Source organism: Bos indicus x Bos taurus, chromosome 14 (genome assembly GCF_003369695.1).
Source record: "Bos indicus x Bos taurus breed Angus x Brahman F1 hybrid chromosome 14, Bos_hybrid_MaternalHap_v2.0, whole genome shotgun sequence".
Taxonomy (NCBI): Eukaryota; Metazoa; Chordata; class Mammalia; order Artiodactyla; family Bovidae; genus Bos; species Bos indicus x Bos taurus.
In genome coordinates this window covers 16393177-16420099 of record NC_040089.1, presented here as the reverse complement: position 1 = coordinate 16420099, position 26923 = coordinate 16393177, and the positions used below count along the sequence as shown (strand labels likewise).

The 26923-nt window shown below is 37.5% G+C and overlaps 1 protein-coding gene across 3 annotated transcripts in view; it reads left to right on the top strand.

Moving 5' to 3' along the window:
- Positions 1-21112, top strand: part of FAM91A1 (family with sequence similarity 91 member A1) — a 40673-nt gene extending 19561 nt beyond the window's left edge. Inside the window, exons 15-24 of one of the 3 annotated variants that reach the window (XM_027560904.1) lie at positions 336-468; positions 4015-4163; positions 5977-6111; positions 6245-6358; positions 9964-10036; positions 11977-12126; positions 14182-14286; positions 14812-14935; positions 16007-16076; positions 18223-21112. In XM_027560904.1, coding sequence (XP_027416705.1) covers positions 336-468; positions 4015-4163; positions 5977-6111; positions 6245-6358; positions 9964-10036; positions 11977-12126; positions 14182-14286; positions 14812-14935; positions 16007-16076; positions 18223-18408 — 1239 coding nt within the window. In that variant the 3' untranslated portion in view covers positions 18409-21112. Of the gene's footprint in view, positions 1-335; positions 469-4014; positions 4164-5976; positions 6112-6244; positions 6359-9963; positions 10037-11976; positions 12127-13211; positions 13521-14181; positions 14287-14811; positions 14936-16006; positions 16077-18222 lie in introns of those variants that run through there. The other 2 variants (XM_027560902.1, XR_003514417.1) reach the window with 2 other exon arrangements.
- Positions 21113-26923: the final 5811 nt, after the last annotated feature.

Genomic DNA, 26923 nt, shown 5'->3' with positions numbered 1-26923 from the left:
ACTCTCAAGAGTCTTCTCCAACACCACAGTTCAAAAGCAGCAATTCTTTGGTGCGGCTTTCTTTATAGTCCAACTCTCACATCCATACATGACTATTGGAAAAACCATAGCTTTGACTAGATGGACCTTTGTTGGCAAAGTAGTGTCTCTGGTTTTTAATATGCTGTCTAGGTTGGTCATAGCTTTTCTTCCAAAGAGCAAGTAGAAAACTAATTTCACAGTATGAAAAGGCTGATTTTTTAATAATGTCTAAAGATTTCTACTTTATGGTTATAAACTGGCATGAATGGCATGGGAGTGGTTTTTGTTGCAACCCATATGTTCTCTTGTTTCAGGTTCAGAGCACTGGTGAAGGGGAAGCACAGAGGTACTTTGACCATGCGCTCACTCTGAGGAATACAATACTGTTTCTGCGTCATAATAAAGATCTAGTTGCTCAGACTGCACAGCCAGACCAACCCAGTTATGGTATGATAAATATACTCGATTTTGAAGACATGATCCTATGGAACTTCTTTCTAAGAAATTAAACAAGTCATGCTCACTTATTTAATCATCACTTATTTTAAAACATTTCTTCTTCTATGAATTTTTTTACTCATCAGCCATTTCTTATATTACTTTCTCTCTTCTGTTGTGTGCTGCTGACATTTGTAGTATCTAAATTTGTTTAGCTATCTGTAAGAAGAGTAGAAGTGTTAATTTGTTTAAGTAGCTGTATGGGATGTAGGCATCTGCAGATGCCTATCTACAGATGTGAAACAGGCATCTGTTTTGAGAGGTGGACAAATGACAAAATTTATTTAGGAAGCATGAAGCATCAAGAATGAAGAATTCATTTTATAAAGATAAGAAACAGGGCCTTTGTATTCAAATGCTGCTGTAATATTTACTGAAGTATTTTACTTGGTGCCTTGGTGTGCCTTCTCAGTTTTGTGATAGAAAGGGGTTCCCAGACTTGAGTTGAGTTGAGGTAGTAGCTCCTGAATTGAGGAGTGGCCCCAGGAATGTGCTTTTAAAAAGATGCAGCAGCTTGGGCACCAGTGTACGAACATTACACTGTGAATGTCCTTGCTTCCTGTAGTCCTTGGACATTCATGGGAGTTGCCTTTTGGGGGCCTTTGGCACCACTGTCACGTTTAATTTCACTCATTCTCTCATTTACCTAAAAGTTCTATTTTCTGGCCAAGAACCATCATTTTCTTAGTCATACCATTTTCATTCTACTTCTTTCACCAGCACCTGGCTTTCTTTTCAGCTCAGTTAAAAACATTTAGGATGGAATCATTTGTCACTTCACAAGAGTTGTTGCGGAGGGGAGAACAAAAACCCTGGGTAGTTCAGCTGAGTGAGGCTAGACACTCAGCACCTGGTGACCCACGCCTCAGCTTAGAGTCTGGTTCAGAGTCACGCTTTAGCAGCATTATAGATGATTCCATGCTGGAGGTTATTCATAAACGGTCGAAACTGAGTGTTAAGTCACCAGATACCAAGACACTAGAGCTCATTTTGATAAATAAACATTTGTTGATAGTAATCATTTTTTGGTTACCAAATATTAAATCATGTGACCTAGCAGTGAATGCCACAGTCTTGAATATATCTCTGGATACACGGACCCTGGACTTTCTTAGACTTTTATGTGATTTTCAGAGATAATGGGTTAGAATATTTGAAGTGTCCTACTGCCCATCATAGAATCCAAGAATGTTACAGAGTGCTAGTGACCAGCCAGGGGTAACTCATTTTATAGATAAAGAAATTCAAGCTTTTCTTGGTTAAATCTCTTGTGCATTTAGTCATTAAAGCTCATATGATTAGTAAATGGAAGAGCTGGGGCTTGAATCCATGTCTCTTGAATATTTTCCCTTTGCTCTGTCCTTTACATTATCTTCTCTTGAACACTGAGGTTTTTATTGATTTATTCATGAACAGTCTATTGCTTAATGGGTTGTGCTAAACTTATTCTGTGTGAAAGTAAAGTATAATTTTAACCTTTAAAGCAGATTTAGTTGTTGACTGTTACTGGAGCTTTAATTGCTTAGAATAACTGATGTGGCTCCAAAGTTAAAATGTAAGTAACTCCTCCCTCCCCTTGAGACCAGATCGGCGGTTGTTTATAAAGTTTAATTCTTCTAACCAGCCTTTCTTAACTGGGGCTCCTCATTAGAACCACAGAAGATGATTTAAGTGACTATTTTCAAATTTTTATAATAATGGTGTATAACTAGTACCATTTCAGATTCATAGAAAAAAAGGCCATTCATTCCAGATAAAGAATTAACTTTTTATTAGGGCATTAAGGCTTAATACCCTCCATGTAAACAAAGTAGCTTTTTGTAGGTGCCAGATGGGATAACTCAGTCTTGCTCCTTTTTAAACAAGAAACTCTGTAGTATTGGTGTTTAAGCATCTATTTTTGAGTAGAAAGAATTTTCTTTTTATGTCATTAGCAATTTGTAGTTTGAGTATATCATGTAGTACTTGATATTCATTGTAAAGCAAAAAGCCTTGCAAAAAGCCTTGTGATGCTCTCGTAGAAGCAAACCTCTGATACTGTGACAGGACTAATTTCTTAGTACTCTTCTGGTTTTAGACAGCTTGAGGCACTGCTTGAAAAATGAAAACAACGTGTGGTCTAACTTAGTTAAGATCATAGACACTCCCCTTATTTGTGAGAGGCCAGGCACAAACACCCTCCAGAATCCCTTTGCCCCATATGTCGTTAGCTAGACTGCTTTGCCCCCGATTGTGCAGAACAAAACGCTTGCTACACTATGATCAAGCGTCTGTCCTTGTGATATTAGCGAATTTTGGCCACCCACTTAGTGTGTTTTCTGACTCCTACATTGTACAGTCCACTTTTATTCCCCCCACAACTAATAAGCAGTCTGTAGAGGGAGACACTTTACGACCGTGCACATATCCTGCTCTGTCAGTGCTTCCTCCTAGATTTAGCATTCTCTGTTGATCCTTGTGTGAAGCATTCTTGACTGTGATGGCTGCGAATTGATCTTTTTTTCCCCCAACTCCACCATTTCTTCCTCATTTAACATTTGGGACCAAGTTTCTCTTATATTCTCAGTATGGATTTATCAGTTTTTGTTTTTTCGATGATGTATAACCAGTCATTATTGTCTTATTATTTTTTTTGCTACATTGTCTCAGATTTTGCCAGTGGACTTCTCTTGTCCTGGAGTGCCTCTTTTTTTTTTTTTTTTTTTTTTAAATTTGGTGGGGAGTAATTCCTTATTTTCTGACAAAGCTATCTTACTTTGTGTTTCTGCTCCAACCCTGGAATCAGCCTCTTCCCCTAGGAGCCTGGTTTCTTTTAGTGGTGAAATGGTATTAAAGACCAACATCTTGGGTGCCAATTGTACTCAGGGCTTCTAAGCTCTTTTAGCAAGCCATATCCTTTTTTAGATTCATTTTTGCTTAGAGGACTAACTTGATCTTCTGAAGTTTCAGTGAACTCTTTTTAGAAGCAATAGAATTGGAATTTTCCAGAAGAATTAAAAGTGGGAACACTTAACATCATTTGCATGCTTAGCTCATGCTTTATGGACCCTAGTTTAGGGCATGTGTTTCTAAATAGGAATTCTTGCCCCTCTGGTCAGTTCAGAATTTGGCTGTGAAGTTTTTATAGTGATTGAAAATCGGGGGAGGGAAGGAAACAGCTTTCCCATGGCACTTAGGTTTTCGTAAGATGGCACTGCCACGATGGAGAGGAAGTAAGGTAAAGCAAACGTATTTAAAGTGAAAGGTTAGCTCGAAGAAACACCGGTAGACAGTTATCTTTCTGGATCAGAATAAAGACTTTTAGCTTTAAATCTTAGAAAGTCTTAGTTGACTTCCTAGGAAATAAAGTGTTTTTAAAAAATTATTCTACCTTATTTTAAAAAATTTTAATTTTTATTTAAAAAATTGAAGGCAATTCTCAATATTTTCATCTTCGACATTTTTGTTTCATGTTGTCAGTCTTTCATTCTGTGTATGTGGTTGATCACAATTCAGGTTTTCCTCTGGATCTCTTGCGCTGTGAAAGCCTTCTTGGGTTGGACCCTGCAACCTGCAGCAGAGTTCTAAACAAAAATTACACATTGCTTGTTTCCATGGCTCCTCTCACCAATGAAATCCGGCCCGTCAGCAGCTGCACCCCTCAGGTAAAGAAAGACCCACTGGGAAGCCTGCTCTGCCATTATTTTCTTCTTCCTCATGGCAACTTGAAGGGGAGGTTTAACAGTCTTATGTATTGATTCTCAAATTGTAGGCAGCAGATACTAAAATCATCAACTCAGAAAGCAGTTTTGTACGTATTGCTGTTGTAGGATGTTCAATTTGTGAGGTATAATTGGTACTTTATATATATATATATATATATATATATATATATATATATATATATATATATATATAGTCTAGTGCCCCTAGAGAAGGAAATGGCAGCCCACTCCAGTATTCTTGCCTGGAGAATCCCATGGACAGAGGAGCCTGGTGAACTACAGTCCATGGGGTCGTGGAGAGTTGGACATGACTGAAGTGACTAAACCACCAACTACCATTGTCTAGTGATTAATGACACATTTGATTACAGTTTTCTTCTTGAAAGCAGGATTTCAAAGAGAATGTTTTTGGATCCTCTAAGAAAGAAACCTGGATTGCCTTGAAGGATAAGATAACTTTAATGAGGAAGAAACTGAAGTGTTTAGGAAGTGGGGCTGTGATGCTGAATAAGCTGACAAGAAAAGATTATACTTGAAAGAGAGAATTCTGGTTACCTTTAAAATTGTGAAGATGACTTCTGGTCTTTTACTTTTTGAAAATAAATAAGTTTCATGTATTTGTATACTTAGCAAGGCGTGTACCATGTGACGTCTACCATTTTCAAAGAGGGAGGATTGTGCTACATCCTGCCTGGTTTCCTCGGTATGCTGGGTTTCACGGTGTAGGAAAAAAGGAAGGGATTCTGGTACATGGATGTTTCTGTTGCCTGTGCAGATCTAGCTGCTTCATGAGCACACTCCCCCCTTAGCCAAGTTGTGTCCTCTGTTCAGTGGGAGTGGGTATAGATTTGCATTTACTAATCTTTGTTTTGTAATTCTTTGTGTCCCCTCCCCTCTGCCACACATACATACTTCCTTCTACTCTTTAACACAGCCTCTGGGCATAGTAGGAATCCATGAATTGAATGAGTGGTAAGATGGATGCAAGGACAGACAGTCTCTCTTTTGAGAAAAATTGTTAGTGGAAATAATTAACACTTAGATAGTGCTTATCATGTGCTGCCAGGTACTGTTTTAAACTTGTAGCAATGTCCTGAAGAGGTAAGTATTCTGTTGCCGTGTTGCTGCTGCTGCTAAGTTGCTTCAGTCGTGTCCGACTCTGTGCGACCCCATAGACGGCAGCCCACCAGGCTCCCCCTTCCCTGGGATTCTCCAAGCAAGAACACTGGAGTAGGTTGCCATTTCCTTCTCCAATGCATGAAAGTGAAAAGTCAAAGTGAAGTCGCTCAGTCGTGTCCGACTCTTAGCGACCCCATGGACTTCAGCCTACCAGGCTCCTCCATCCATAGGATTTTCCAGGCAAGAGTACTGGAGTGGGGTGCCATTGCCTTCTCCATCTGTTGCCGTGTTACAAATGAGCAAAAGGAGGCACAAGAGACCTTAAGTAACCTGCGGCGATATGGCCCAGGGGATGAAGCCAAGGTTCAGGCATAACCCAACTGCTCCAGAGTCCATTCTCTTAACTGCAGTGACAAGAACTTCTCTCTTAACTTCAGTGACAAGAACTGCTTTCTCAATTCCAGTATATATATGAAAGTGTTTGAATGGGTCATTTAACATTTATCTTCATAAGGCTAAGAACAGTTAACACTTCCATGAGGCATTAGCTGTAAGAGTATACTTAGTCCCTTGTGAAATTTGGCTTTGTTAGATAAGTATTTACAGCTTTATTTTACCTGTTCTATGATTTTAGCACATTGGACCAGCTATCCCAGAAGTCAGTTCTGTCTGGTTTAAACTGTACATTTACCACATCACCAGGCAAGGACCACCATCTCTTTTGCTGTCCAAAGGGACAAGACTTCGAAAACTGCCAGATATATTCCAGGTATGTTTTTGTGGGTTTTTTAAAAATCATTTTTGAGGAAGATAGAAACTGGTAAGCACTATTCTAGATAACTTTCTTAATTTTTTAAAATTCCTAAATGCTCTGGTATGTTTTATTTATTTCTTGTTCTTAGGGTTATGATCGATTATTAATCACGTCTTGGGGTCATGATCCTGGGGTGGTTCCTACGTCAAATGTGCTCACGATGTTGAACGATGCCCTGACACATTCAGCGGTTTTGATTCAGGTACAGTTACCTTATTTCAAACAATCAGTTTTGGATTTTAATTTCAAAGATTGCAATTTGTTTGACTCTCTGCTGAGTCACAGTCAGACATCAGTAATTAGACATTTGTCAAACTGACACATAAAGAACCAGAGATCAGGATTTTAGTCCTGGCCTTTGTCTCGCAGATTGAGAGTAGTGGAAACGATGTGGGCTTTGAAGGCAGACTCAGCTTTGAGTTCCAGCCTCAGCTTTTGCTACCTGTGTGGCCTTGTTTGTTTTTTTTTTAATAGTAGCTTTAAAATTTAGGTGTGCTTCATATACCATATTCCCCAATTGAATTGTGTGATTCAGTGGTTTTTAGTGTATTGACAGATGTCTACAGTCAGCACCACACTCAGTGCTACAACATTTTCCTTTTCCTGTAGTTCTCGCACCAACCCCCCACCCCCGACACTTGCTGTCTCTGTAGAATGCCTGTTTGGGGCATTTCAGATACAGGGAGCCATATATAGGCTGCTTTCCTGTTGTCCAAGTGGCCATGTTGTCACTTCTTTGGTCTATATCCTTAGAAGTGGAAATGTGGAGTCACGTGGTAGCTTTGTGTGTTAACTGTTTAAGGAACTGCTGGGCTGTTTTCCAAAGTGACTTTACATTCCTTCCAGCCCTTCGTATTACCTTATTTCTTAATTATAACCACCCTAGCTGGTGTGAAGTGGTATGTAACATTTTAGAGATACTCTTCTTAAACTTAGTTTCCCCCATCTGCAGAATGGGGATGGTAATATCCACTGTGTAACAACAAAAATAATAGTAAGAGCTAATGCCAAAGGAAGCATTTTTAGCTTTAGAATTGTTGAGAGAATGAAACAAGAAGGTGTGTGTGTGAAGAGTACAGCACTCTTTCTGGTACATAATAGGTTCTCTGTAAAGATCGCATTAATTCATTGAACTGGCAGTTGTACTTGCCATATTCTGTACTAATTAATGTGGGTTTACAAATGAGACATGGTCCCTGTCTTCAGGGAACTTAATTCTGATGGGAAAGGTTATGTAAGCAGTTTTTAGCTGAGGGTTAGAGAGAGTTATAGGGGAAGTGTTAAAGAGAAGTACCTTCTAGCTTTGGGGCAAGGACAGAGGCTTAGGGAGAGTTCCTCGGAGAAAATGAGACCTGGCTAGGTATAAAAGACTGATTCAGAGGAGAGTGAGGCCAGGCAGAGAGGTACAGTTAGTATGAATAAACCCTTGGGTAGAGAGTTTTTTCTTCTTTCTTCATAACTAGTTCCCTAGTGCTTGGAATAGTGCCTGGCTCGCAGAAGTTGCTCAGTGAGTGAGTGTTGAATAAACGAACAGGAATACGAGGTGGGAGCATGTGCTCGGACATGTGAGCTGTTACGTCATCTTGAGGGGTGGGCTGCAGTGTGATGGATGGTGATCAGAGACTCGTCTGGAGCAGCAGGCAGGCCCTGCCCTGGAGGGCAGTGGACCTTACTTGTCCTGCCGTAGTGCTTAGACTTTCCCTTTAGATCCATGGTAGCCAGTGAAGGGTGCTGAGCAAGGGATTAACATGGTCAGTTGTGATTTAGAAGATTAGCCTGAAGACTGTTGAGAATGACTGGGTGGGAGAAGATAGGATTAGCATGCAGTCTTGGAGGCCAGATAAGAGATGAGGACAGCCTAGGTTAGGGAAGCGGTAATAAGAATGAAAAGGAAGAATTATTACAAATACAAAATAAATAGAACTGATCAGGTATCTGAGAAGGGGGTGGGAAGAGGAAAAGGGATTCCTCAGGAACCTGGCTTGTGAAGATGGAAGAACAGGGGCATCACACTTGAGGACACAGGAGGAAGAGCTGGTGTATGGGAGCAGATGAGCGTGGCGTGTTTTGGGCCTGTGGGACATTTGGGTGGTGGAAATATCTAGGAGGTAATTGAAAATATTCTGAAATTCAAATGAGAGCTCGAACAAGGGAGATTGACTTGAGTGTCAGCATCAGCACGTGGGTAGTAGTAGAAACCGTGAGAGGATGCGTTAGCCGGGAGGGCAGACATGAAGCGTAGAGCGGTGGCTGGGATACGGAGTAGGATGGGCTGGACGTGAACTGAGGGATCAGACCGCCTAAGTTCACATCTGGAGTCCACGTATTGGCTACATTGGATAAGTTAACTAACTTCCTTCAACTTCACTGACTTCACCTGCAAATTAGAGGTAATAAAAGGTCTTACCTTTACACGATTGTTGAAAAGAATGACTGAGATGGGAGATCAACATAAAATGCTCTAGACCTGTGTTTAGTACCTTGGAACACCTCAAAAAATGTTCACTACAGTGGCAGTGGTGGTGGAAATAGAGTGAGAGGAGTTTTAAACTGTTTGTTAAGGAGTTTTGCCTTTTCTAAAAAAGAACGTCTCTTTTATTAAATTTTATGGAAAAAAAGATTTACTGGAACTTAAAACAGCAGAATTAAGATTTTTGATTAAAACCATGTTCTTATAAATAATAACCATCTTGTTTAGGATTGAAATCATAAATGTATCAATGGAATAGAAGCAAGATATTAGAAACATATTCAAGTTGTTATATGAACCAGGTTAAATGAATATGATTTTTTCCCCCCTGAAATTATTTTTTTCTTTTACATCACAGTATCTTGAATTTGATTAATGTGTGGATCTTCTTTAAAGGGAAAGAATGTATAGATCCCAAGTGTTAACTTTTCTATTAAAATGATTCTGTATAAGCATAAAATGAAATACCTTATGCTTATCATTCATAACTGTAATTATTTGAATGTGAGGAATGCTGTTTGTAACATGGGACTGAGGTGGGTTAGATTCATAGATTTTTTTCAATTTAACTTTTGAATTGATAGTTCATGTTTCAAAAATAAAACACTATTAAAAGATGCACAGAGAAAAGTATCACTGCCCTCTTAACCCTCTGTCCAGTCCCCACTCCCTGACTCTCCTCCAGATCAGACAACCACATTTGTTTTTGCTGTACCCTTCTAGAATTTCTTTATACACATGCAAGCAATTACATACAGATATCCCCCATGCTTTTTCCACTTAGCAATTGGAGATCTTTCTATTTCATTTTGTAGAGACCTTCCTTTTTTTGCAGCTGCCTTGAAAATATGCACATAGATTTATTTCATCAGTCCCCTGCTGACTGGCATTTTGGTTGTCTCTAATTGTATGCAGTTAGAGTGCTGCAGCAAGGCATTTTGAATACGTGTCATTCAGTTCACGTTTTTGAGATTTGCACTCCTAATCCGCAGCACGCCAGGGAACTCGGATCCTCCGTCACTTTTCTTTCTCAGCACTACAGCTAAGCCTCATGAATGCACAGGATCTAATTCAGGCTTCACTCAGCAGACACCTGATTGACCTGTTTTTTCACTAACCCGTACCCTCACTTTAGACACATTGCCTTAATAGGTTAATAAAGATTTAAGATTATGTTTACTTGCTAGAGAAAAGCAGAGAATTATTGAGAGCATTTTGATGGAGTATTAAGGTGGAATACACCATCATGAGGCACAGTTTTAATTATCAATTGAGTATCTACTGTTGGAAATACAGATTTCACATATATCTTTCAACTTGTGTTTTTTCATGTTTAGGGACATGGTTTGCATGGGATAGGAGAAACTGTCCACATACCTTTCCCATTTGATGAGACAGAACTACAAGGAGGTACCTTACTTTCAAATTGTATCCATTTGACTTCTTTATAATTAGTCTTGTCAATCAATGGAAGCATAGCAAGAAGTAAATTCTTAAACTTTTTTAAGTTCTAGGGTCTTAAAATCATTCTGCTTTTAAAGAGTATTGGGAAAGGTAGTTTTCTGTCACATGCCTTTTCCCACAAAGAGCTAATAGGGTAGGACTCATTTAGGACCTAGGACTAGAAGGAATACTAGTTTGTCTTGGAGATGAAGAAGCTAAGTAGGCAGCTACTTAGATGGAAGACTAGGTTTTCTGTATGTTTAGCCTTTTTAGTTTCCTTTTATTGTTTATTTGTTCATAGGTTGGCAGAGAGTACAAGTCACAGGGAGGATTTTATGCTTAGAAAGTTGATTTTTTTCCCCCATTGTTATTACAGTCCTTTTATTTATTTATTTTTATGGGGCTTCTATGGACATTAATGAACATTTGTAAATTAACTTACAGTTTACAGAGAACTTGTGTATTATTTCCTGTTTCAGCATTTGTTTTTAGCAAAAACAAATTGAAAATTTTTTTATTAATGGTCAGTGTGTTTTAAGTTTGTTCTATAGTATTACAAGTTCCCAATCTAGAGTCCTTAGAGAAAATGAGAAAACATTTTAAACAAAACCTAATTTAAAATGAATAAATAATTTAAAATTGTTTTTAAATTTTATTTTTCCTGCTAGAGAGGACTTGAGTGAATTGTAGAGTCTGAGCTAAATTAAGCTGATTCTAGGTTCAAGGGTGAAAAGGCCTGTTTAAGGTTACTCCTTTCTAGAATTGTGAGCTGTAATACATTTGATGAAAGATGCTCAGGGAATTTCTATAAAAGCAAATTCATTCTTCCTTTTGTTTAATGTAAAACATCTCTCCTCTGTTGATTATTAAAAAAGTATATTCAGCACCTGTGTTTCCTGCTCCATTCAAAATTGTCATTTTAGAATCTATTTTTCTTGTTCTTAGAGTCATATTGCTTGGAATTTTAGAGAGCAATGAATCAAGTAATTTAACTTTTGTTAATTCATATAAGAACTTTTCCAAAATGTTAGTCACCATTGTCCCTTCTCCCCTAAAGCAGGGAGAAAAGAAGAAGATTTACATAAGTATTTTTTTCCTTTTCTCATGAGTAGGCTGTAAATGCTTCACATTTGAAATTAAGTACTCTCTTTGGGCTGTTGTGAAATAAGTGTGTACAAAATTTGGAGAGGAGAATTTTCTCCTCCAAAATAGAGCCCCTATTCAGAAATAAGTATTTCTCTGCAACTAAACTTTGCTAGTTAATCCTCTGATACTTTATAAATTCTGTGGACAAATTAATTATTCACCACAAGATATAGGATAGTGACAACGGGATCTTAAAAATCATAAAATCTCGAGAACTGATCACTCTTTTGCCTTTGGAGATTATTGTGAAAATTCTAAAACAGAGAAATATTCGTATTTGGCATCTTTCTCTTTTGTAAGTTCACGTATTTATGAGAACTTGAGCTGATACTTAATTTATTAGGGATATAATTTCAAGTACATTGTTAGCTTTTAGTTTCAATAAGAATACTTTTCTTAAAAAATAAAAAAAGTGTATTCAATACGGAATTTCCTGGTAGAAGCCCACTAAGTAAGTACTTAAGGCAGAATGGAAGTACAAAGAGAAGCCTAGAGAATTTGCCATTGACGGGCCGTGTTTGTTTACTTAGAGAGTAAATTGTTTTGTTACAATAGTTGCCTTCTGAGGTCTATAAAGTATGTTGTATATGTACAGCATCCTTTTACATTTACAGATATTTATTCATTGGAATCAGTTTTGATAAAATCTAAAAGTAGTTCTAAGAATTGTTTGATGTTAACAAAAGGAAAGTGTATTTAAGTTTTTGGTGTTTTGTTGTAAAACTGTTGACTTATAATTGATGTCAACTCTTTGTTCTTAGAGTTTACTCGTGTCAATATGGGTGTTCATAAAGCACTGCAAACATTGAGGAACAAAGTGGACTTGCAGCATTTTTGTGGATATGTCACCATGTTGAACGCTTCTAGCCAACTTGCAAACAGAAAACTCAGTGATGCTTCTGATGAGAGAGGTTAGCCAATAGTTGTGTCCTTCGAGTTACGATAACTGGCAGTGAGTGTATCACAAACTTAATATTTAAAAAGCATGGGGGCTTTGTGGGGATGTTGACTTATTTAATACTTAGTGTTTTTCCACTGAAAATACTGTGACGTCATTGGGACAATTATCAGTTATTCAAATGGAGAAATTACTAAGTGCAAAAGTAAAGACGTGATGACCTGGGGTTGGAATACAGAATCGTTATTGTGTTTTAGCCCTTTACTGTCATATTTCTGTTTATAGGCTTTAAATTAAGTTCCTTTATGGGGTGATGGTTTCAAAACTTTAGTCTGTTTGTAAAATTATTTTCAAACTAGGATGAATAGTTTTCCCCTTCAGCTTTCCTCCTCCTGTTGGAGGCACCATTGTCTCAGTTATGCAGGCCTTAAAAATCATGTCTTTGTCTCATCCTTCTCCTTTCGCACTCAGCCTAGTTAGTTCTGTGAGTTAGTCTTTAGAAATGTCTTATATTCATTTCTTTCCCTCCCTCTTTAATTCTCTGTAACTACCATTCTAGTCTGAATCTTGATATTTTACACATGTTTTATTGCAACTATTTCCTGCTTAGTCTTCCTGGCCTCATCTTCTTTGCGTCTCCACCCTGTCTTGCATATGGACAATGGCTAATTTTCCTTAGATGCCTTTCTTTTTAAAGATGCATTTTTCAGATCACCTTCTCGTCACTAACTGTTTCCTGCCCTGGCGTAATTTCGGCTTGTATGTGGCTTTGGTTGCCGTGGTGTCACCTGTGGTCCGCAACTCTAGGGAATGTTTAATTCAGATCTCTATATCATCGATTCGATTCACTGAACCTCTTCCTTTGAAATGCTGAGAGAGTATGATTAATTGCTAGCCATCTAGTGAATTGAATTAGGTATTCACTCCTGGTCCATATACCTTTGGCCAGAGTTGGGTAACTTTCAACAGTTGACTGCCAAGTATCACAGGAGCGTTTTTAGAGAAGAGGGCTGTGGATTAGTCATTTCAAAGAATGTTAATAGAGCTGTCCTGTTTTATTTCATTCTTTCTGTGCACATTTACGAAATACCTGCTTAGGTGCTGGAGATATTTCTATTACTAAGTCCTACGGAGAAGGAGATGGCAACCCACTCCAGTATTCTTGCCTGGAAAATTCCATGGACAGAGGAGCCTGGTGGGCTACAGTCCATGGGGTCGCAAAGAGTCGGACACGACTGAGCGACTTCACTCTCTGAAGGAGTAAAAAACCCTGGGCGAGAGACAAGCAACTGAATCAGCCTACTGTGTAATGTTAAGAGACTAAGATACCGGGGTCTGCTTAAAGTGCTAAAGCAGGACGGGAAGGCTTATCTCAGCCAACTGAGCTATCAGACCCTCTTAGAGAAGGTAAAGTTTGAAGTGAATTTTGAAAAATGAGGTGTTATCTACACATAGATGATTGTTGTTTATTTGGAGGGTAGCAGCTTTAGGCAGAGGGGATCAGGCAAGAGAGTAGCTTATCTTGGCCAGAAGAGTTTGATGGGCTGTAGTAGCAGAGAGTAGAGAAATAATAGGTAAGATCTAGAGGATCTCAGAGGATGTATTATGCTGAAAGACATAGGTAGTCAAAATATTTTGAAAGGGAATGATGTAATCAGACTGCATGTTTCCATGGGGACAGAAATGACTTTAGTATAATGAAGTGAAGGTCTGAACTTGTGTTCTGCCATGTGAATGCTTGTTTTTTTAGTTCAAAGCTTCACAACCTCAGTACTATTAATGTTTTGAGCTGGCTAATTCTTTGTTCTGGGGGACCGTCCTATGCATTGTAGGATGTTTAGGATCCTTAGATATCAGTAACATCCCTGTCCCCATTCATGGCGAACAAACCTTGTCAAAACTGCCAAGTATTTCTTGTGGGACAAAATTGTCCCCCACTTAACAGCTTCTCCTTTAGGCTAAAGACCATTCACTATATTCCATTGTTATTTCTGTTAGGACTGACTTATCAACAACGTATACCAACTTCTAGAGTCCTAATATTTATTGTTTGCCCTTCAATTATAAGGAGAACCTGATTTGGCTTCAGGCTCAGATGTGAATGGGAGCACAGAGTCATTTGAAATGGTCATTGAGGAAGCAGCTCTAGATTCAGCTGCAAAGCAAAACTCTGGTAAGGCTTTAAAAATTGCTTGCAATCTCTGACTAATTTCTGAGGTTTAATCCTTTTGCAAATGATACTGTTTTTGGATATCATTTGCTCTTATTATAATGGACCTTTTCATAAGTATTTTCTAGGAAACATTTTTATATATTTAGAATAATTAAAATATTGTAAAATGTGACATGAAAATAAACAATGTTTCATTTTTCCTGTTAATTCTCTCATCTTGTAGATGTTTTGAATTAGATTTTTTTTTTCTGGTGTAAAAAGCCACTTGGAGTGTCTGATGAAAGCTGTGTGCCTTCTTCCCAGAAGCATGTACATACTCAAAAAACATTATTTCCTGTTTCAGAGATTCACTGACACCCCTCTGAGTCCTCTCCCCTGCTAAACCCACGTGGGTGTCAGTGGAAGCAGGAGGAATCTATGAAAATCTCTGGATCTCTGACCAGTGATCAGACTGACCAGTTAAACCCTGGTCAGTCATAATACATGAAGTATACATGATTAATAACTTTGTGTACCCTTTTGTAGTTGCCACAGCAGAAGCAGATTGGGTTCCTCTGGAGTTGTGCTTTGGGATTCCACTGTTTAGTTCTGAATTAAACCAGAAAGTCTGCAGAAAAATCGCTACGCATGGCCTTTGCAGAAAAGAGAGGTGAGGGTTTCTGTTTGCTGTCATCTTTTCATGTATGAGACTTTTTAAGCTCTCATTATTAGTTGCTGTACCTTACTTTCTCTTATTTCACACATGCTTGTTCATTGATTGAATAAAGATGGCTTGTTTAAAGGTTTTGCTGTGTATTTTTAAATTAAAGTTCAGTCCCTCAGAAATTAGGCACATGCAGATATTTTGGACACAACGTTTTGGTTAATGATACTAAATTACTCAGATTTGGCGAGAGTATAGATTAAATGGGTGTACTTATATGACTGTGTGCACCTAGCTTTTTTTAATATGTAAATATGGATGACTTTCTAAATTTTCTTCAGTTGCCACATTTTCTAAATGAACATACATTATTCATCAGTCATGACAAGTAGGTTTTATCTTGTATGCTCACTCTCATCGGTTGGGAGCAGCTGCTGAGAGGCAGCATGGTAAGGGTCCTGAGTCTGGTTAGCAGAGAAGAGTATCACTAAATCTGATGATCATGGCGGGTGGCTTAGAAAAAGGTGATATCTACAGATCTCCTTGACATTGTTATTTAGGAAAACAAAGTTGGAGAATAAATAATTTAATTGGCCTAATGTAGTTTGTATAAGAAAATTTAAGGTACTTAATTGACAATTTTAATAACTATCTTGAAAATAAAATAATATACATGAATAAAAAGGTAAAAATACTATATAGCTTTAATGATTGCCACTATAATGGTTACCAGTTTACATATGTTAACCAATTTACAATTGAAAATGTGTTCCTACATTTTTATTTTTAAAGTGTTCTTGCATATTTGGTAGTAGTTTAAACTTTTCCTTTTAACAGTAATTTTCTAATTTTGGTTGTACATGATGTTTTATTTCAAAATGGTCTTTTTAATGCATCTTTACTCCATATTATTAAAACAAGCAGAAATTTCATTGATGAGAACCATTGCAATTGTTTTTTAGAAATTATGTGATTAATTGAGATGTATATACATATATTAACATGTTTATTAAAATTAAACTCTCATAAGCTATTAGTTCTCGTTATATTTGTTTTAAACTTTTCTCCTTTTTTCAGCCTTCAAAACCTCTTACATTCCAGTAGAAAACTGTCTCTACAAGTCCTTAACTTTGTTCACTCATTCCAGGTAACAAAAACTAAAAAAACCCAAGGTGTATTTGCATAGAGCTTTTATAGTGTCCAAAACACTTCTGTGTTTGTGCTGAGTCTCCACAGCAGTAAGACATGAAATAAGTTGTAATTTAATGTATAAATGAAGATACTGAAATTCAGAAAGTTAACTGACTTATACATGATTTCACTGGCCAGGTCTTCAGGAGGCTTGAACTGTTCGTTCTAGTGCTGGTGCTTCATTTAACAGAAGTGTTTTAAGCATCTGCCATGGGCCATGTACCACGTTAGGTTCTGGTTCTTGGGTCAGTTGTTGTTTAGTTGCTAAGTCGTGTCCAACTCTTTGTGACCCCAAGGACTGTAGCCCGTCAGGCTCCTCTCTCCAAGAGATTTCCCAGGCAAGAATACTAGAGTGGGTTGCCATTTCCTTCTCCCGGGGATCTTCCTGACCCAGGAATTTTACCTGTGATTTCTGCGTTGGCTGGCAGGTTCTTTACCAGTGAGCCACTAGGGAAGTCCCCTCTTGATCCCCAGTGCAGTGATTAATGAGGTGGGACTGACTGTTACGGTAGTGAAAGCCAGTGCTCTAGACCTCTGTCTTACCCCCAAGGAAAGAATGGATACCGTAGACTTGATTTGTAGATAAATTTTTAGAATGGAATATTTTTTGTTTGAAATATCTGTTCTAACATTATGAAATTAGTATTTTGGAATTTGGCTTCTTTCATTCTCTCAGTAGTCTCAGCTGACTTGAGTCAGCTCTGTGCCCAAGTCTTCACAAGGTGCTGGGGAAGCAGTATACTAAGACACTAATGGAGCTTGAGTGTTGTGTGAGAGCGAGTCAAGGAAACACTGACATATACAAGTAGTTACAGATTTCAATATGTGTGCTTTAAAGGAGCCAAACCCCTTCAGAAATGATAGAATCTAAAGGCAGACCAAATTTAAAAAGGTAGAGGTGACGTATAAGCTGAAATCTAAAGAACAGGAAAAAGTATTCCAGGCCGAGGTTAGTAGGTATGTAAGTCCTGTGTCAGGAGGGCACTCAGCCTGCAAGGAAACGAGAGGGCCAGTGACAGAAGCCTCGTGAAAGTGGCGTAGGGGCCAGAGGTGAGGTTGATGCGGAGCGGAGGGCCTTCTAGAGTACGTGAAAAAATGTGTTCTATACTTAACTGCAAAGAGAAACTGTTAGTATTAAAGACTTATAACAGGGAATGACATATTTCTAATTGACTTTTTTTAAAAGATTAGTTACTGTTTAGAGAATAGATTAAAAACAGAAGCTTAGAAATAAGACAAGTTTGGAGACTGTTGTAATAACTATAGTGAGAAATATTGATAGATGAACATCTTTTTCATTAAAAAAAAATGTATCTGCAGTAAAGGTTTGTTCATTACTGCTATACCTGTAATATAATAAATTGTGTATATTATAAAACATACACAAAAACAGAAATTTTATTGGATGCAATAAATAGATACAAGATTTTACAAATTTTCACACTCCTGCACCTCACTTTGGTGTGAGGACTGCACTTCAGTGGAGACTGGTGGCCTTGGCTGTGGTGAATGAATCAAGTAAACTCCTTTGGGATACATGCTGGAGGTATATTGAGGGAATGTAGTGATTAAATAAATGTGAGGAAGGATCGAGGCTATGGTAAGGAAAGGAAGAATGAAGGTAATTTTCACGCTTCATAGTCATTTTCTTGACTAGCTTGATGCATGGAGTAGGGGAAGGACCTGGTAGGGAAAATTTAGTTTGGTTATGGACATGTTAAGTGTGGAATTTATGGTGAAACATGCAAAGATAGATGTTGGATAGGAGGAGATTGGAGCCTGGAGTTCCAGGAAGTCTGTGCTGAATGTGTGAATCTGAGAGCCCTGGGAGTGGATGATGGATTGTTCTAGTGCTTAATGTTGCATGAGGGTTTTTGTAGATTATCTAAGAAATTTTTCTTATTTCTGCATATGTTAATACCAGTTGTTGATTATTTGGGGTTCATGAGGTATGTCTTTGCATCTTCTATAGTGCTCTGCATTCCATAAACATTTCTTAGGTAATCAAGGTCTTAATTTCACACTCCACTTCATTAGCTGAATTAAGTGGTTTGGTAAAGTGTTGAATAGGATTTTTTTGTCTTGTTTCTTGCTCTCTCTAGGAAGGTGCTTCAACACTGGATGTTCACACTGAGGCCAGTTTTCCAAGTTTGCTTTCACAGTCATCCTGTGCTGACATGGGAGTTCCCCTTCCTGCAAAGAACTTAGTATTTAAAGATGGTATCTTAACGGAGTGGAGTGGACGATCACCCTCGTCACTTCTTATTGCTAATCTCCATTTGCAGTAATTTGGTTACATATTTGTTGCTCACCCTTTCTGCCTTTTTTCTTTCTTAACGTTAGCTTTATAGTGCCAGCCACTAAAAAGCTTCCTGCTGCTGCAGTGCAATTTATGCTTAACTGATGTTAAAGTTTGGGGAACTTGTTCATGTTTTCAGAAGTTTTCCTCATTCCTGCACCTCCTAATGCAACAAAGAGCTTTTTAGCAGCCTGCACTGTATTTTTTACCTTGAGACAATCTGCATTTCTTTTATAAAACTGAGGATATACTTTATAGGCTTTATGATGACTGTTATGTTTATAAGCAGTCACTATGAATATTGCAATGGTAATTTTATATGTTAGTTTATCAAACATAAATCTTGTTTAATTTTATATTTTGTTACCTACTCTTTAAGGGATCATGGGAAGAGGTGGAACTCTTCCTCTGAAAAGGCTTCTTGGTATTTAAAGTAGCAAAACTATAAAACTGTTAACATCCATTATTGAGAGATGATCTGATGGGGCATTATGAATTGCTGTGGATATTTGTAAATTATGTATATCAATTGAACATTGTTGAAGGTATGCAAATCAGCATAGTTAGGTATGGCTTAACGTTGACTTAGAAGATCTTAACACCGACTATGACGATACACTGACATCTCATAAGAAGCTTGGGAAACATTCTATTTTTAAACAATGTTTATATGTGGACTTGTGTTGTCGCTCATTTGGGGCTTTATATTTTCATAGAGTCTTTATGGAAAAATCAAATTTATTTTCCACTCTTGTAGCTGTGGCTGCTGCATGTTTTCTCCTTGACTCATTTACCCATGAGTTGTTATGGAATTGGATTTGAGGTTTCAAACCAAGGATTTTGATTTTAGCTTAGAATTTAGAGGCATTAAGGCTATGTCTTCTGATCAAAACATTTTAGTGACAAACCTGCTGTGAGGACACATTGTTAGGCAATTTGGATCTTAAATTTATGTGACTAGTTTTAGACAAAATGATAAAGAAAAATCGAGTAATTTCAAAATGTTTTTCTTGAGTCCTTGATTCTTTTAGTATCTCAAATGTTAATTAGAATAATTGGAATCACTTTTTAGATTTTTCAAATTACCTTCCTTGGGAAGTTTGTGCAGTGTTATAGTTTAGCTCTTCTCATAGAATAACGGTTTGCTAGTTTAAAACTGTAACCAAACTAACTGGTCAAACAGCATATATCTAAAATATTTAAAGCATTAGAAAATTTGGGAAGGTTAAACCTGAACATTTTTGCTGACAATTTTTGTTATTTATAGAACTGATATTTGTGTATTTAACATACTTCTGGAAATATATGTCTTTCTTAAAACTGTTAGCATAACCATGCATTCAATACCATGGCCTACCTATTAAATGTTTTGAAGCAGGTTACCTGTGGCACAGTCAGTGCTGTGTTTGGGGTAAATGCAGTAACGTTTAGTATTCTACTTTGTCTTATATGAGGTGGAAACCAAGTGTATGTTATAAATGTTTGTCTATAAAAGGAAAAATACTAATATTAAAATAATTTCTTATAACTGTGAATCACTCATTTATTTTTCCAATAATTGATATTGTACATTCCTAGTGCTATTAGGTATGTATGTAACTTTTATAGTTTTTCACCTGATTGTTGTAAGTATTTCATTTGATCAGGGCTCTTTAATCTCATTTGCTTTGTTCAGATTAACTGTAGTTATTTATTTCTGTATTAACAAGCTAAGCCTATGGTGATGACATGTACACTAATAAAGCATTGAATGTTTGTAGTTGGTAGTGAACCTTGTTGTTGGTGAATTTAAAACTTAAAATATGGGAGTGATTTGCTGCTATATTTCCTTTGAGGGATAATAGAGGAAGAAATGGACCCTAGTAATGATCATGAATTTTAGGGAAAGTACAAAAAAAAGCATGTGGTCACCTCTGGTTTCTCATGTGAATGAGGAAAGAGTCTACTTCCAGCTGAAGACCTCTTATACTTTTAAAGATGGGGAATCTGCATTTTTAGAGCTGTTAGCAAAGTGTGAAAGCCACTTTATGCTTTACTTTGTGGATTTGGTTTTGTTTTATTCATACATTAGCTCATATCGAGATGCATTGCTTAAATCTTATGTGTTGATCCTATTCAACAAAAAATGTAAAATATAGAATTTATTATTTGCCAAAGAAAATTTATGAAAGAATTTTTATCCAGTTTTTCTGCAGACATTTAAATTTCATTTGGCTTTGTGCTCCCTCCCCTCTTTTTTGTCCTTAATGTAGCTTAAACCATTGGCAAACTTCAGAAACCAAGAGAAAAAAAGAAACATAAAAAAAAGACACAGAATTTAGTATGGTACAATTTCACCTTTCACATAGGTCTGAAGAAATGTAACTTTATGTTGTTAAGATCATCTTACTTCCTTGACTCCTTTTTTTCTTTTAAAATTGTAATCAGATGCTTCTGGGTTTTTTTTTTTTTTTCCAGGAATAGTGCTTTCTTTTACTTGTTTCCACTTTTCTCTGCCATTTGTGATTCTCTTTTATGTTCAGTGTTTCAAATACAGTTTGTATTTAAAGATTTTAAAATACCAAAACTGTAACTGAGTACAGTGGATTTTTTTCTGGTATGATGTTAATATTATACAATGAAATGTATAAAGTGTTGTCAATTTGATTATTGACACTATAATATGTTTACAAATAAACTGTGGTGTTGATCAAGTTGCTGTGAAAATGTGTATAATCTTCTGTTAAGTCCCTTTCATAATTTAAAATACAGGCATGCTTTCAGTGCTGAGACTTCTATACTTGAAAAGAAAAAAACAAAAGCAACAACAACAAACTAATTTTACAATAATTTCAAATTAGCAGAAAAATTGCAAGGTCATCTGGAGATATTCCCTGTACCCTTCCACAGGCTTCCCCTAATGTTAACACCTTATATAAACTATGACGCATTTGTCAAAACTCAGAAATTAACATTGGTACCGTACTATTTACTAAAATACAGGTTATGTTTGATTTTCACCGATTTTCCCTCTGATGTTCTCTTCTGTTCCAGGACCGTGTCCAAGGTACCATGGTGCATTTCTTTAGTCGTCACTGCCTCCGTCTCCTCCAGTCTGTTGACAGTTTCTCAGTCTTTCCTGACCTTGAGGCTGTGAAGAGCACTAGTTGGTTCTTTGGTGGGCTGGCCCTCACAGTGGGCTCATCTGGTGTTTTATCAGATTGGAGGCTGTAGTTCACTGGGGAGGGTGGCGCAGATGCCATGGCCCTTCCACAGTGCCTCAGATTGGGGGTCGCATAGTCAACAGACGTTACCAGTGCCATCTCTTCGCTGGTTACAGTGATGGTGTCTGCAGGTTTTTTCACTTTCCATACTCTTTTTTTTTTTTTGGAAGTGAGTTACTCAACCTAGGCCACACTCAAAGGGAAGGAGCAGTATCTATATTCTTTACAAATTGTCTTTTAAAGACTTGTTCCATATACACACAATGGAGTATTACTCAGCCATTAAAAAGAATACATTTGAATCAGTTCTAATGAGGTGGATGAAACTGGAGCCAATTATACAGAGTGAAGTAAGCCAGAAAGAAAAACACCAATACAGTATACTAATGCATATATATGAAATTTAGAAAGATGGTAATGATAACCCTATATGCGAGACAGCAAAAGAGACACAGATGTATAGAACAGGCTTTTGGACTCTGTGGGAGAGGGCGAGGGTGGGATGATTTGGGAGAATGGCATTGAAACATGTATAATATCATATGTGAAACAAATCGCCAGTCCAGGTTCAATGCAGGGTACAGGATGCTCGCGGTTGGTGCACTGGGATGACCCAGAAGGATGATATGGGGAGGGAGGTGGGAGGGGTTCAGGATGGGGAACACGTGTACCCCTGTGGCGGATTCATGTTGATGTATGGCAAAACCAATACAATATCGTAAAATAATTAGCCTCCAATTTAAATTTATACTAAAAAAAAAGATTTGTTCCTTTCCTTTCTTTATTTGGTCATTTGTTTATATTAGTATCTAATTATGATTACTTATTTTATACTTTTGAGTCAAAATTCAGTACACCTGTTATTCAAATTGTTTAGCTTTGCCTTTTGGGAGCTCTTTGAAGCTGGCCTCTAAATCCTTTAACGTACCCTCAATTTTTTTTTTTTTTTTTAAAAGACTAATCTTACTTTCTAGTACTGTAGGTGTTACCTGGATGCCAGCCCTAGAATTAGCTATGTCCTCAAGGAGTCTTGGTTCCTTTCTTTGCAGAATGGCATTTAGAAACCAAGATTGGAGTTTAGGTGTGCTTGCTTTCACCTTTTTGGTGAAATGACCTAAGAGATATAAATATGTATACTGACCAGTATGTGGGCACATATGTCTATGTTTAGATCTATCTGTAGGCATATTCAGTTAAACTGATTCTCATTCAGCACCGTAAGTTTCATCCTGAGAAACCTGGCTCCGTTTATCTGCTTATGTGTTGAACCCTGGAATACTTCGAGAATGGTTTCAGAATAACTGTGTTGTACCCCTAGAGAAACAGATTGACCAACTAGGGTATAGTGTTCCTTTAAGTGCCTTTTTTTGTCTTTAACCTTAAATGCTGCTGCTGAGTCACTTCAGTAGCGTCCGGCTCTGTGCGGTCCCATAGACAGCAGCCCACCAGGCTCCCCCGTCCCTGGGATTCTCCAGGCAAGAACACTGGAGTGGGTTGCCATTTCCTTCTCCAATGCATGAAAGTGAAAAGTGAAAGTGAAGTCGCTCAGTCGTGTCCGACTCTTAGCGACCGCATGGACTGCAGCCCACCAGGCTCCTCCATCCATGGGATTTTCCAGGCAAGAGCACTGGAGTGGGGTGCCATTGCCTTCTCCATTAACCTTAAATAGTATCCACTCAAAACATTTTCCAAAGTAACTTAGTACAGCTCATTGTTCCCTTCATTGAAGTTATAAGATACATTTGCAAAACAGATTCGTTTGTCACACTCTGCTTTCCTTCTGGGATCCCTTAACATCACAAACCCAAAGTGCAGTTTTCATTTTCTTCAGAAAGTTTTATATTTTTTTCACATAATAAAATTCCCTCTGCCAGGTCTCTGACAAATGCATGGCATGTGTTCACCCACCATCCCTGTACTATCCAGAATGGTTCTGTCACCCTAAAAATTCCCCTTTGTACTCAACCCCTCACCCTACACCTCACAACCACTTACCTGTTCCTATAATTTTGCTTTTCCCAGAATGTCATATAAATGGTGGAATTGTACAGTTTGTAACCTTTTAAGCCTAGCCACTTGTGCATAACAAAATGCGTTTTAAATTCATATGTGTTGTGTGAGTCAATAGCTCTGTTTCTATTGCTGAATACTTCGTTGTATGGACATATCAATGTTTGTCATTTAAAATTCATGTGCAAATTTTAATATAAACAATTCATTTTGCTTGGGTAAATACCTAGGAATGGGATTGCTGAGTTGTTGGTAAGTGTGTATTTAACTTTATAAGAAACTGCCAAACTCACCAAAGCGACTATGACATTTTACATTACTGCCAGCGATGAATGAAGGTTCCCATTGCAATGGTATCTTACAGTAGTTGAAATAATTCGTTTTCCCAGTGAAAAATTATGTTGGGTGTCTTTTCATATGCTTATTTGCCATACATGTGTCTTCTCTGGTGAAGTATCTGTTCAGATCTGTTCCTCATATTTTAAAAATTAGGTGTACTGAGTTTTATGAGTTCAGTAAATATTTGAGTACGAGTCTTTTATCAGATACATGCTTTGCAGGTGTTTTCTCCCACTCTGTCTTGTCTATTCATTCTCTTAATAGTGTCTATTAAGGTAAAGAACAAAAGTTTTAAATTTTGACTGTGTCTGATTTGTTAGTGTTTTGTTTTTTTTTAATGGATTGTGCTGTTGATGCTGTTATCTAAAAATTCATCACCAAACCCAAGATGCAGCATTTTCATTTTCTTCTCAAAGTTGTATAGTTTTATGTTTAGGTCTTTGACCCATTTGAGCTGATTTTAATGTATGAGGTACATGTTTATCCTTTTCTTTGCTGCATCACCATAACACCTTTGTCAAAAATCAGTTGATGGGGATTCCTCTGGTAGTTCAGTGGCTAAGACTCCATGCTCCCAAAGCAGAGGCCCTGGGTTTAATCCCTCATCAGGGAACTAGATCCCACATGCCACAACTAAGCTCAGCCAAATAAATATTGAAACAAAAAAATTAGTTGATAGACCTATAGAGACAAAAGTAGATCAGTAGTTGCCTGCGGGGGAAATGAATGACTGCAAATGGGCACGAAGCATCTTCTTGGAGTGCTGGAAATTCCATAAAGTGGATTGTGGCGATTGATGGTGGTTCAACTCAAGTTTTCAAAAAATGCACTGTACACTTAATTAAATTTTATCATGTAAGTTATACTTCAGTAAAGTGGTTTTAAGAAATCAATTGACATTTTTTTGTCTGGGTCTATTTCTGAGCACTCAAGTCTGTTTCATTGATCATTGTGTCTGTCCTCTCAATACCATGCTGAAATTGGATACTGTGAGTCATCCAAATTTTCAGGGTTTTTTTTTTTTTTTGAATTGATTTTGGCTCTTACAGTTCCTTTGCCTTTCCATATAAATTTTAGAATCAGCTTTTCAACATCTACACACAAGCCTGCAAAGATTTTAATCAAAATTATATTGACTCTGTAGATGAAATGGAAGAGAACTGACCTCCTAACAAATCTCTATAACTTCGCTGATTTTTGTTGGGTCACTGTTTTGTAGATTTTCTTTCTTTCTTTTTTATTTTGGAAATGTTTTGAGCTCCAAATTAAATTTCTGTAATCGATGTATTCAGGTTATCTGTGTCTTCTTGAGTGAGTTTTGGTGGTTTGTATCATTCACAAAATCGGTCTGTTTCCTCTGTGTTACTGAATTTGATGGTATTTATTTTTCATAGTGTACTCTTGCTGTCCTTTTATCTTGTGAGGTAATATGGAAAAGATGAAGTGGGATCAGTTCCAAAGAGAAAATGGCCAGGAATGATCCACAACAGATGAAAAATGGGAATCCAGAGATACAGGAATCTGGTGCATAGTATTTATCCATAGTGTTAATCAGTAATGAACTCAGAAAACAATTCAATTACATCGTCAAAGTACTTAGAGAAAATGACTGTTGACCTAACTATTGTGAATCCAGCAAAACTATCTTTCAAAAACAAGTGTGGAAAAGACATTTTCAAATATAAAAAGACCAAGTTTATCATTAGATCAATCTTAAAAAAATAAAGGAAAAATTTTTCGTAAGGAATGTCTTTTATGAGAGGAATGCTAAGTAAAGATGCTGATTAACCTTAAATTTCTTTTCTGAATGAAAATAATAGATTTGGAAGAGTAAAAAAAATAGGACTAAAATCCGTATGAGAGTTATGATTACACGGAGTGAAGCACTCTTAGCCCACTATTGTTTAGAGGGTAAATAATACTCTTTCATGTGCACATTCATCACTTCCTGTAGATTTACTAAATGGCAGACATGATACTAGTGAATAAGAAATTCTGGTCTTTGTGGAGTTTACATTTTAGTGGAGACAGTAAAAATAAATTGCATAGCAGGTTCAGTTCAGTTCAGTCGCTCAGTCGTGTCCGACTCTTTGCAACCCCATGAATTGCAGCATGCCAGGCCTCCCTGTCCATCACCAACTCCCAGAGTTCACTCAAACTCATATGCATCGAGTCGGTGATGCCATGCAGCCATCTCATCCTCTGTCATCCCCTTCTCCTCCTGTCCCCAATCCCTCCCAGCATCAGAGTCTTTTCCAATGAGTCAACTCTTCGCATGAGGAGGCCAAAGTACTGGAGTTTCAGCTTTAGCATCATTCCTTCCAAAGAACACTCAGGACTGCTATCCTTTAGAATGTACTGGTCGGATCTCCTTGTAGTCCAAGGGACTCTCAAGAATCTTCTCCAACACCACAGTTCAAAAGCATCAATTCTTCAGCACTCAGCCTTCTTCACAGTCCAACTCTCACATCCATACATGACCATTGGAAAAACCATAGCCTTGACTAGGCATAGCAGGTTAGAAGGTGGTAATTGCTGTAGGAAAAAAATAGTAAAAAGGATGGGAAATATTAGGAATTGGAATTACTATTTATCAGTACCTGATCAGAGAAGACCTTAATGAGAGGGTGATATTTAAGCAAAGATTTAGAATGTGGGCCAAACATGTAGGGAAGAGTGTTCAGGGAGAAGAAATAGTCTGTGCAAAGGCTAACTGGTAGAGGCATGCCTAGCATGCATGTCAAAAAACAAACAAAAAAAAAATGATGGGACTGGGGTAAATGGAGCTAGGGTAAATTGTGTTAGATATATCAGAGGCCCCCAGCCTCTACATTCTAATACCTGATGATCTGAGGTAGAGCTGATGTAATAATAATAGCAATAAAGTGCGCAATAAATAGAATGTGCTGGAATCATCCTGAAACCATCCCTCCCCCTGCCTCCCCCCGCCTC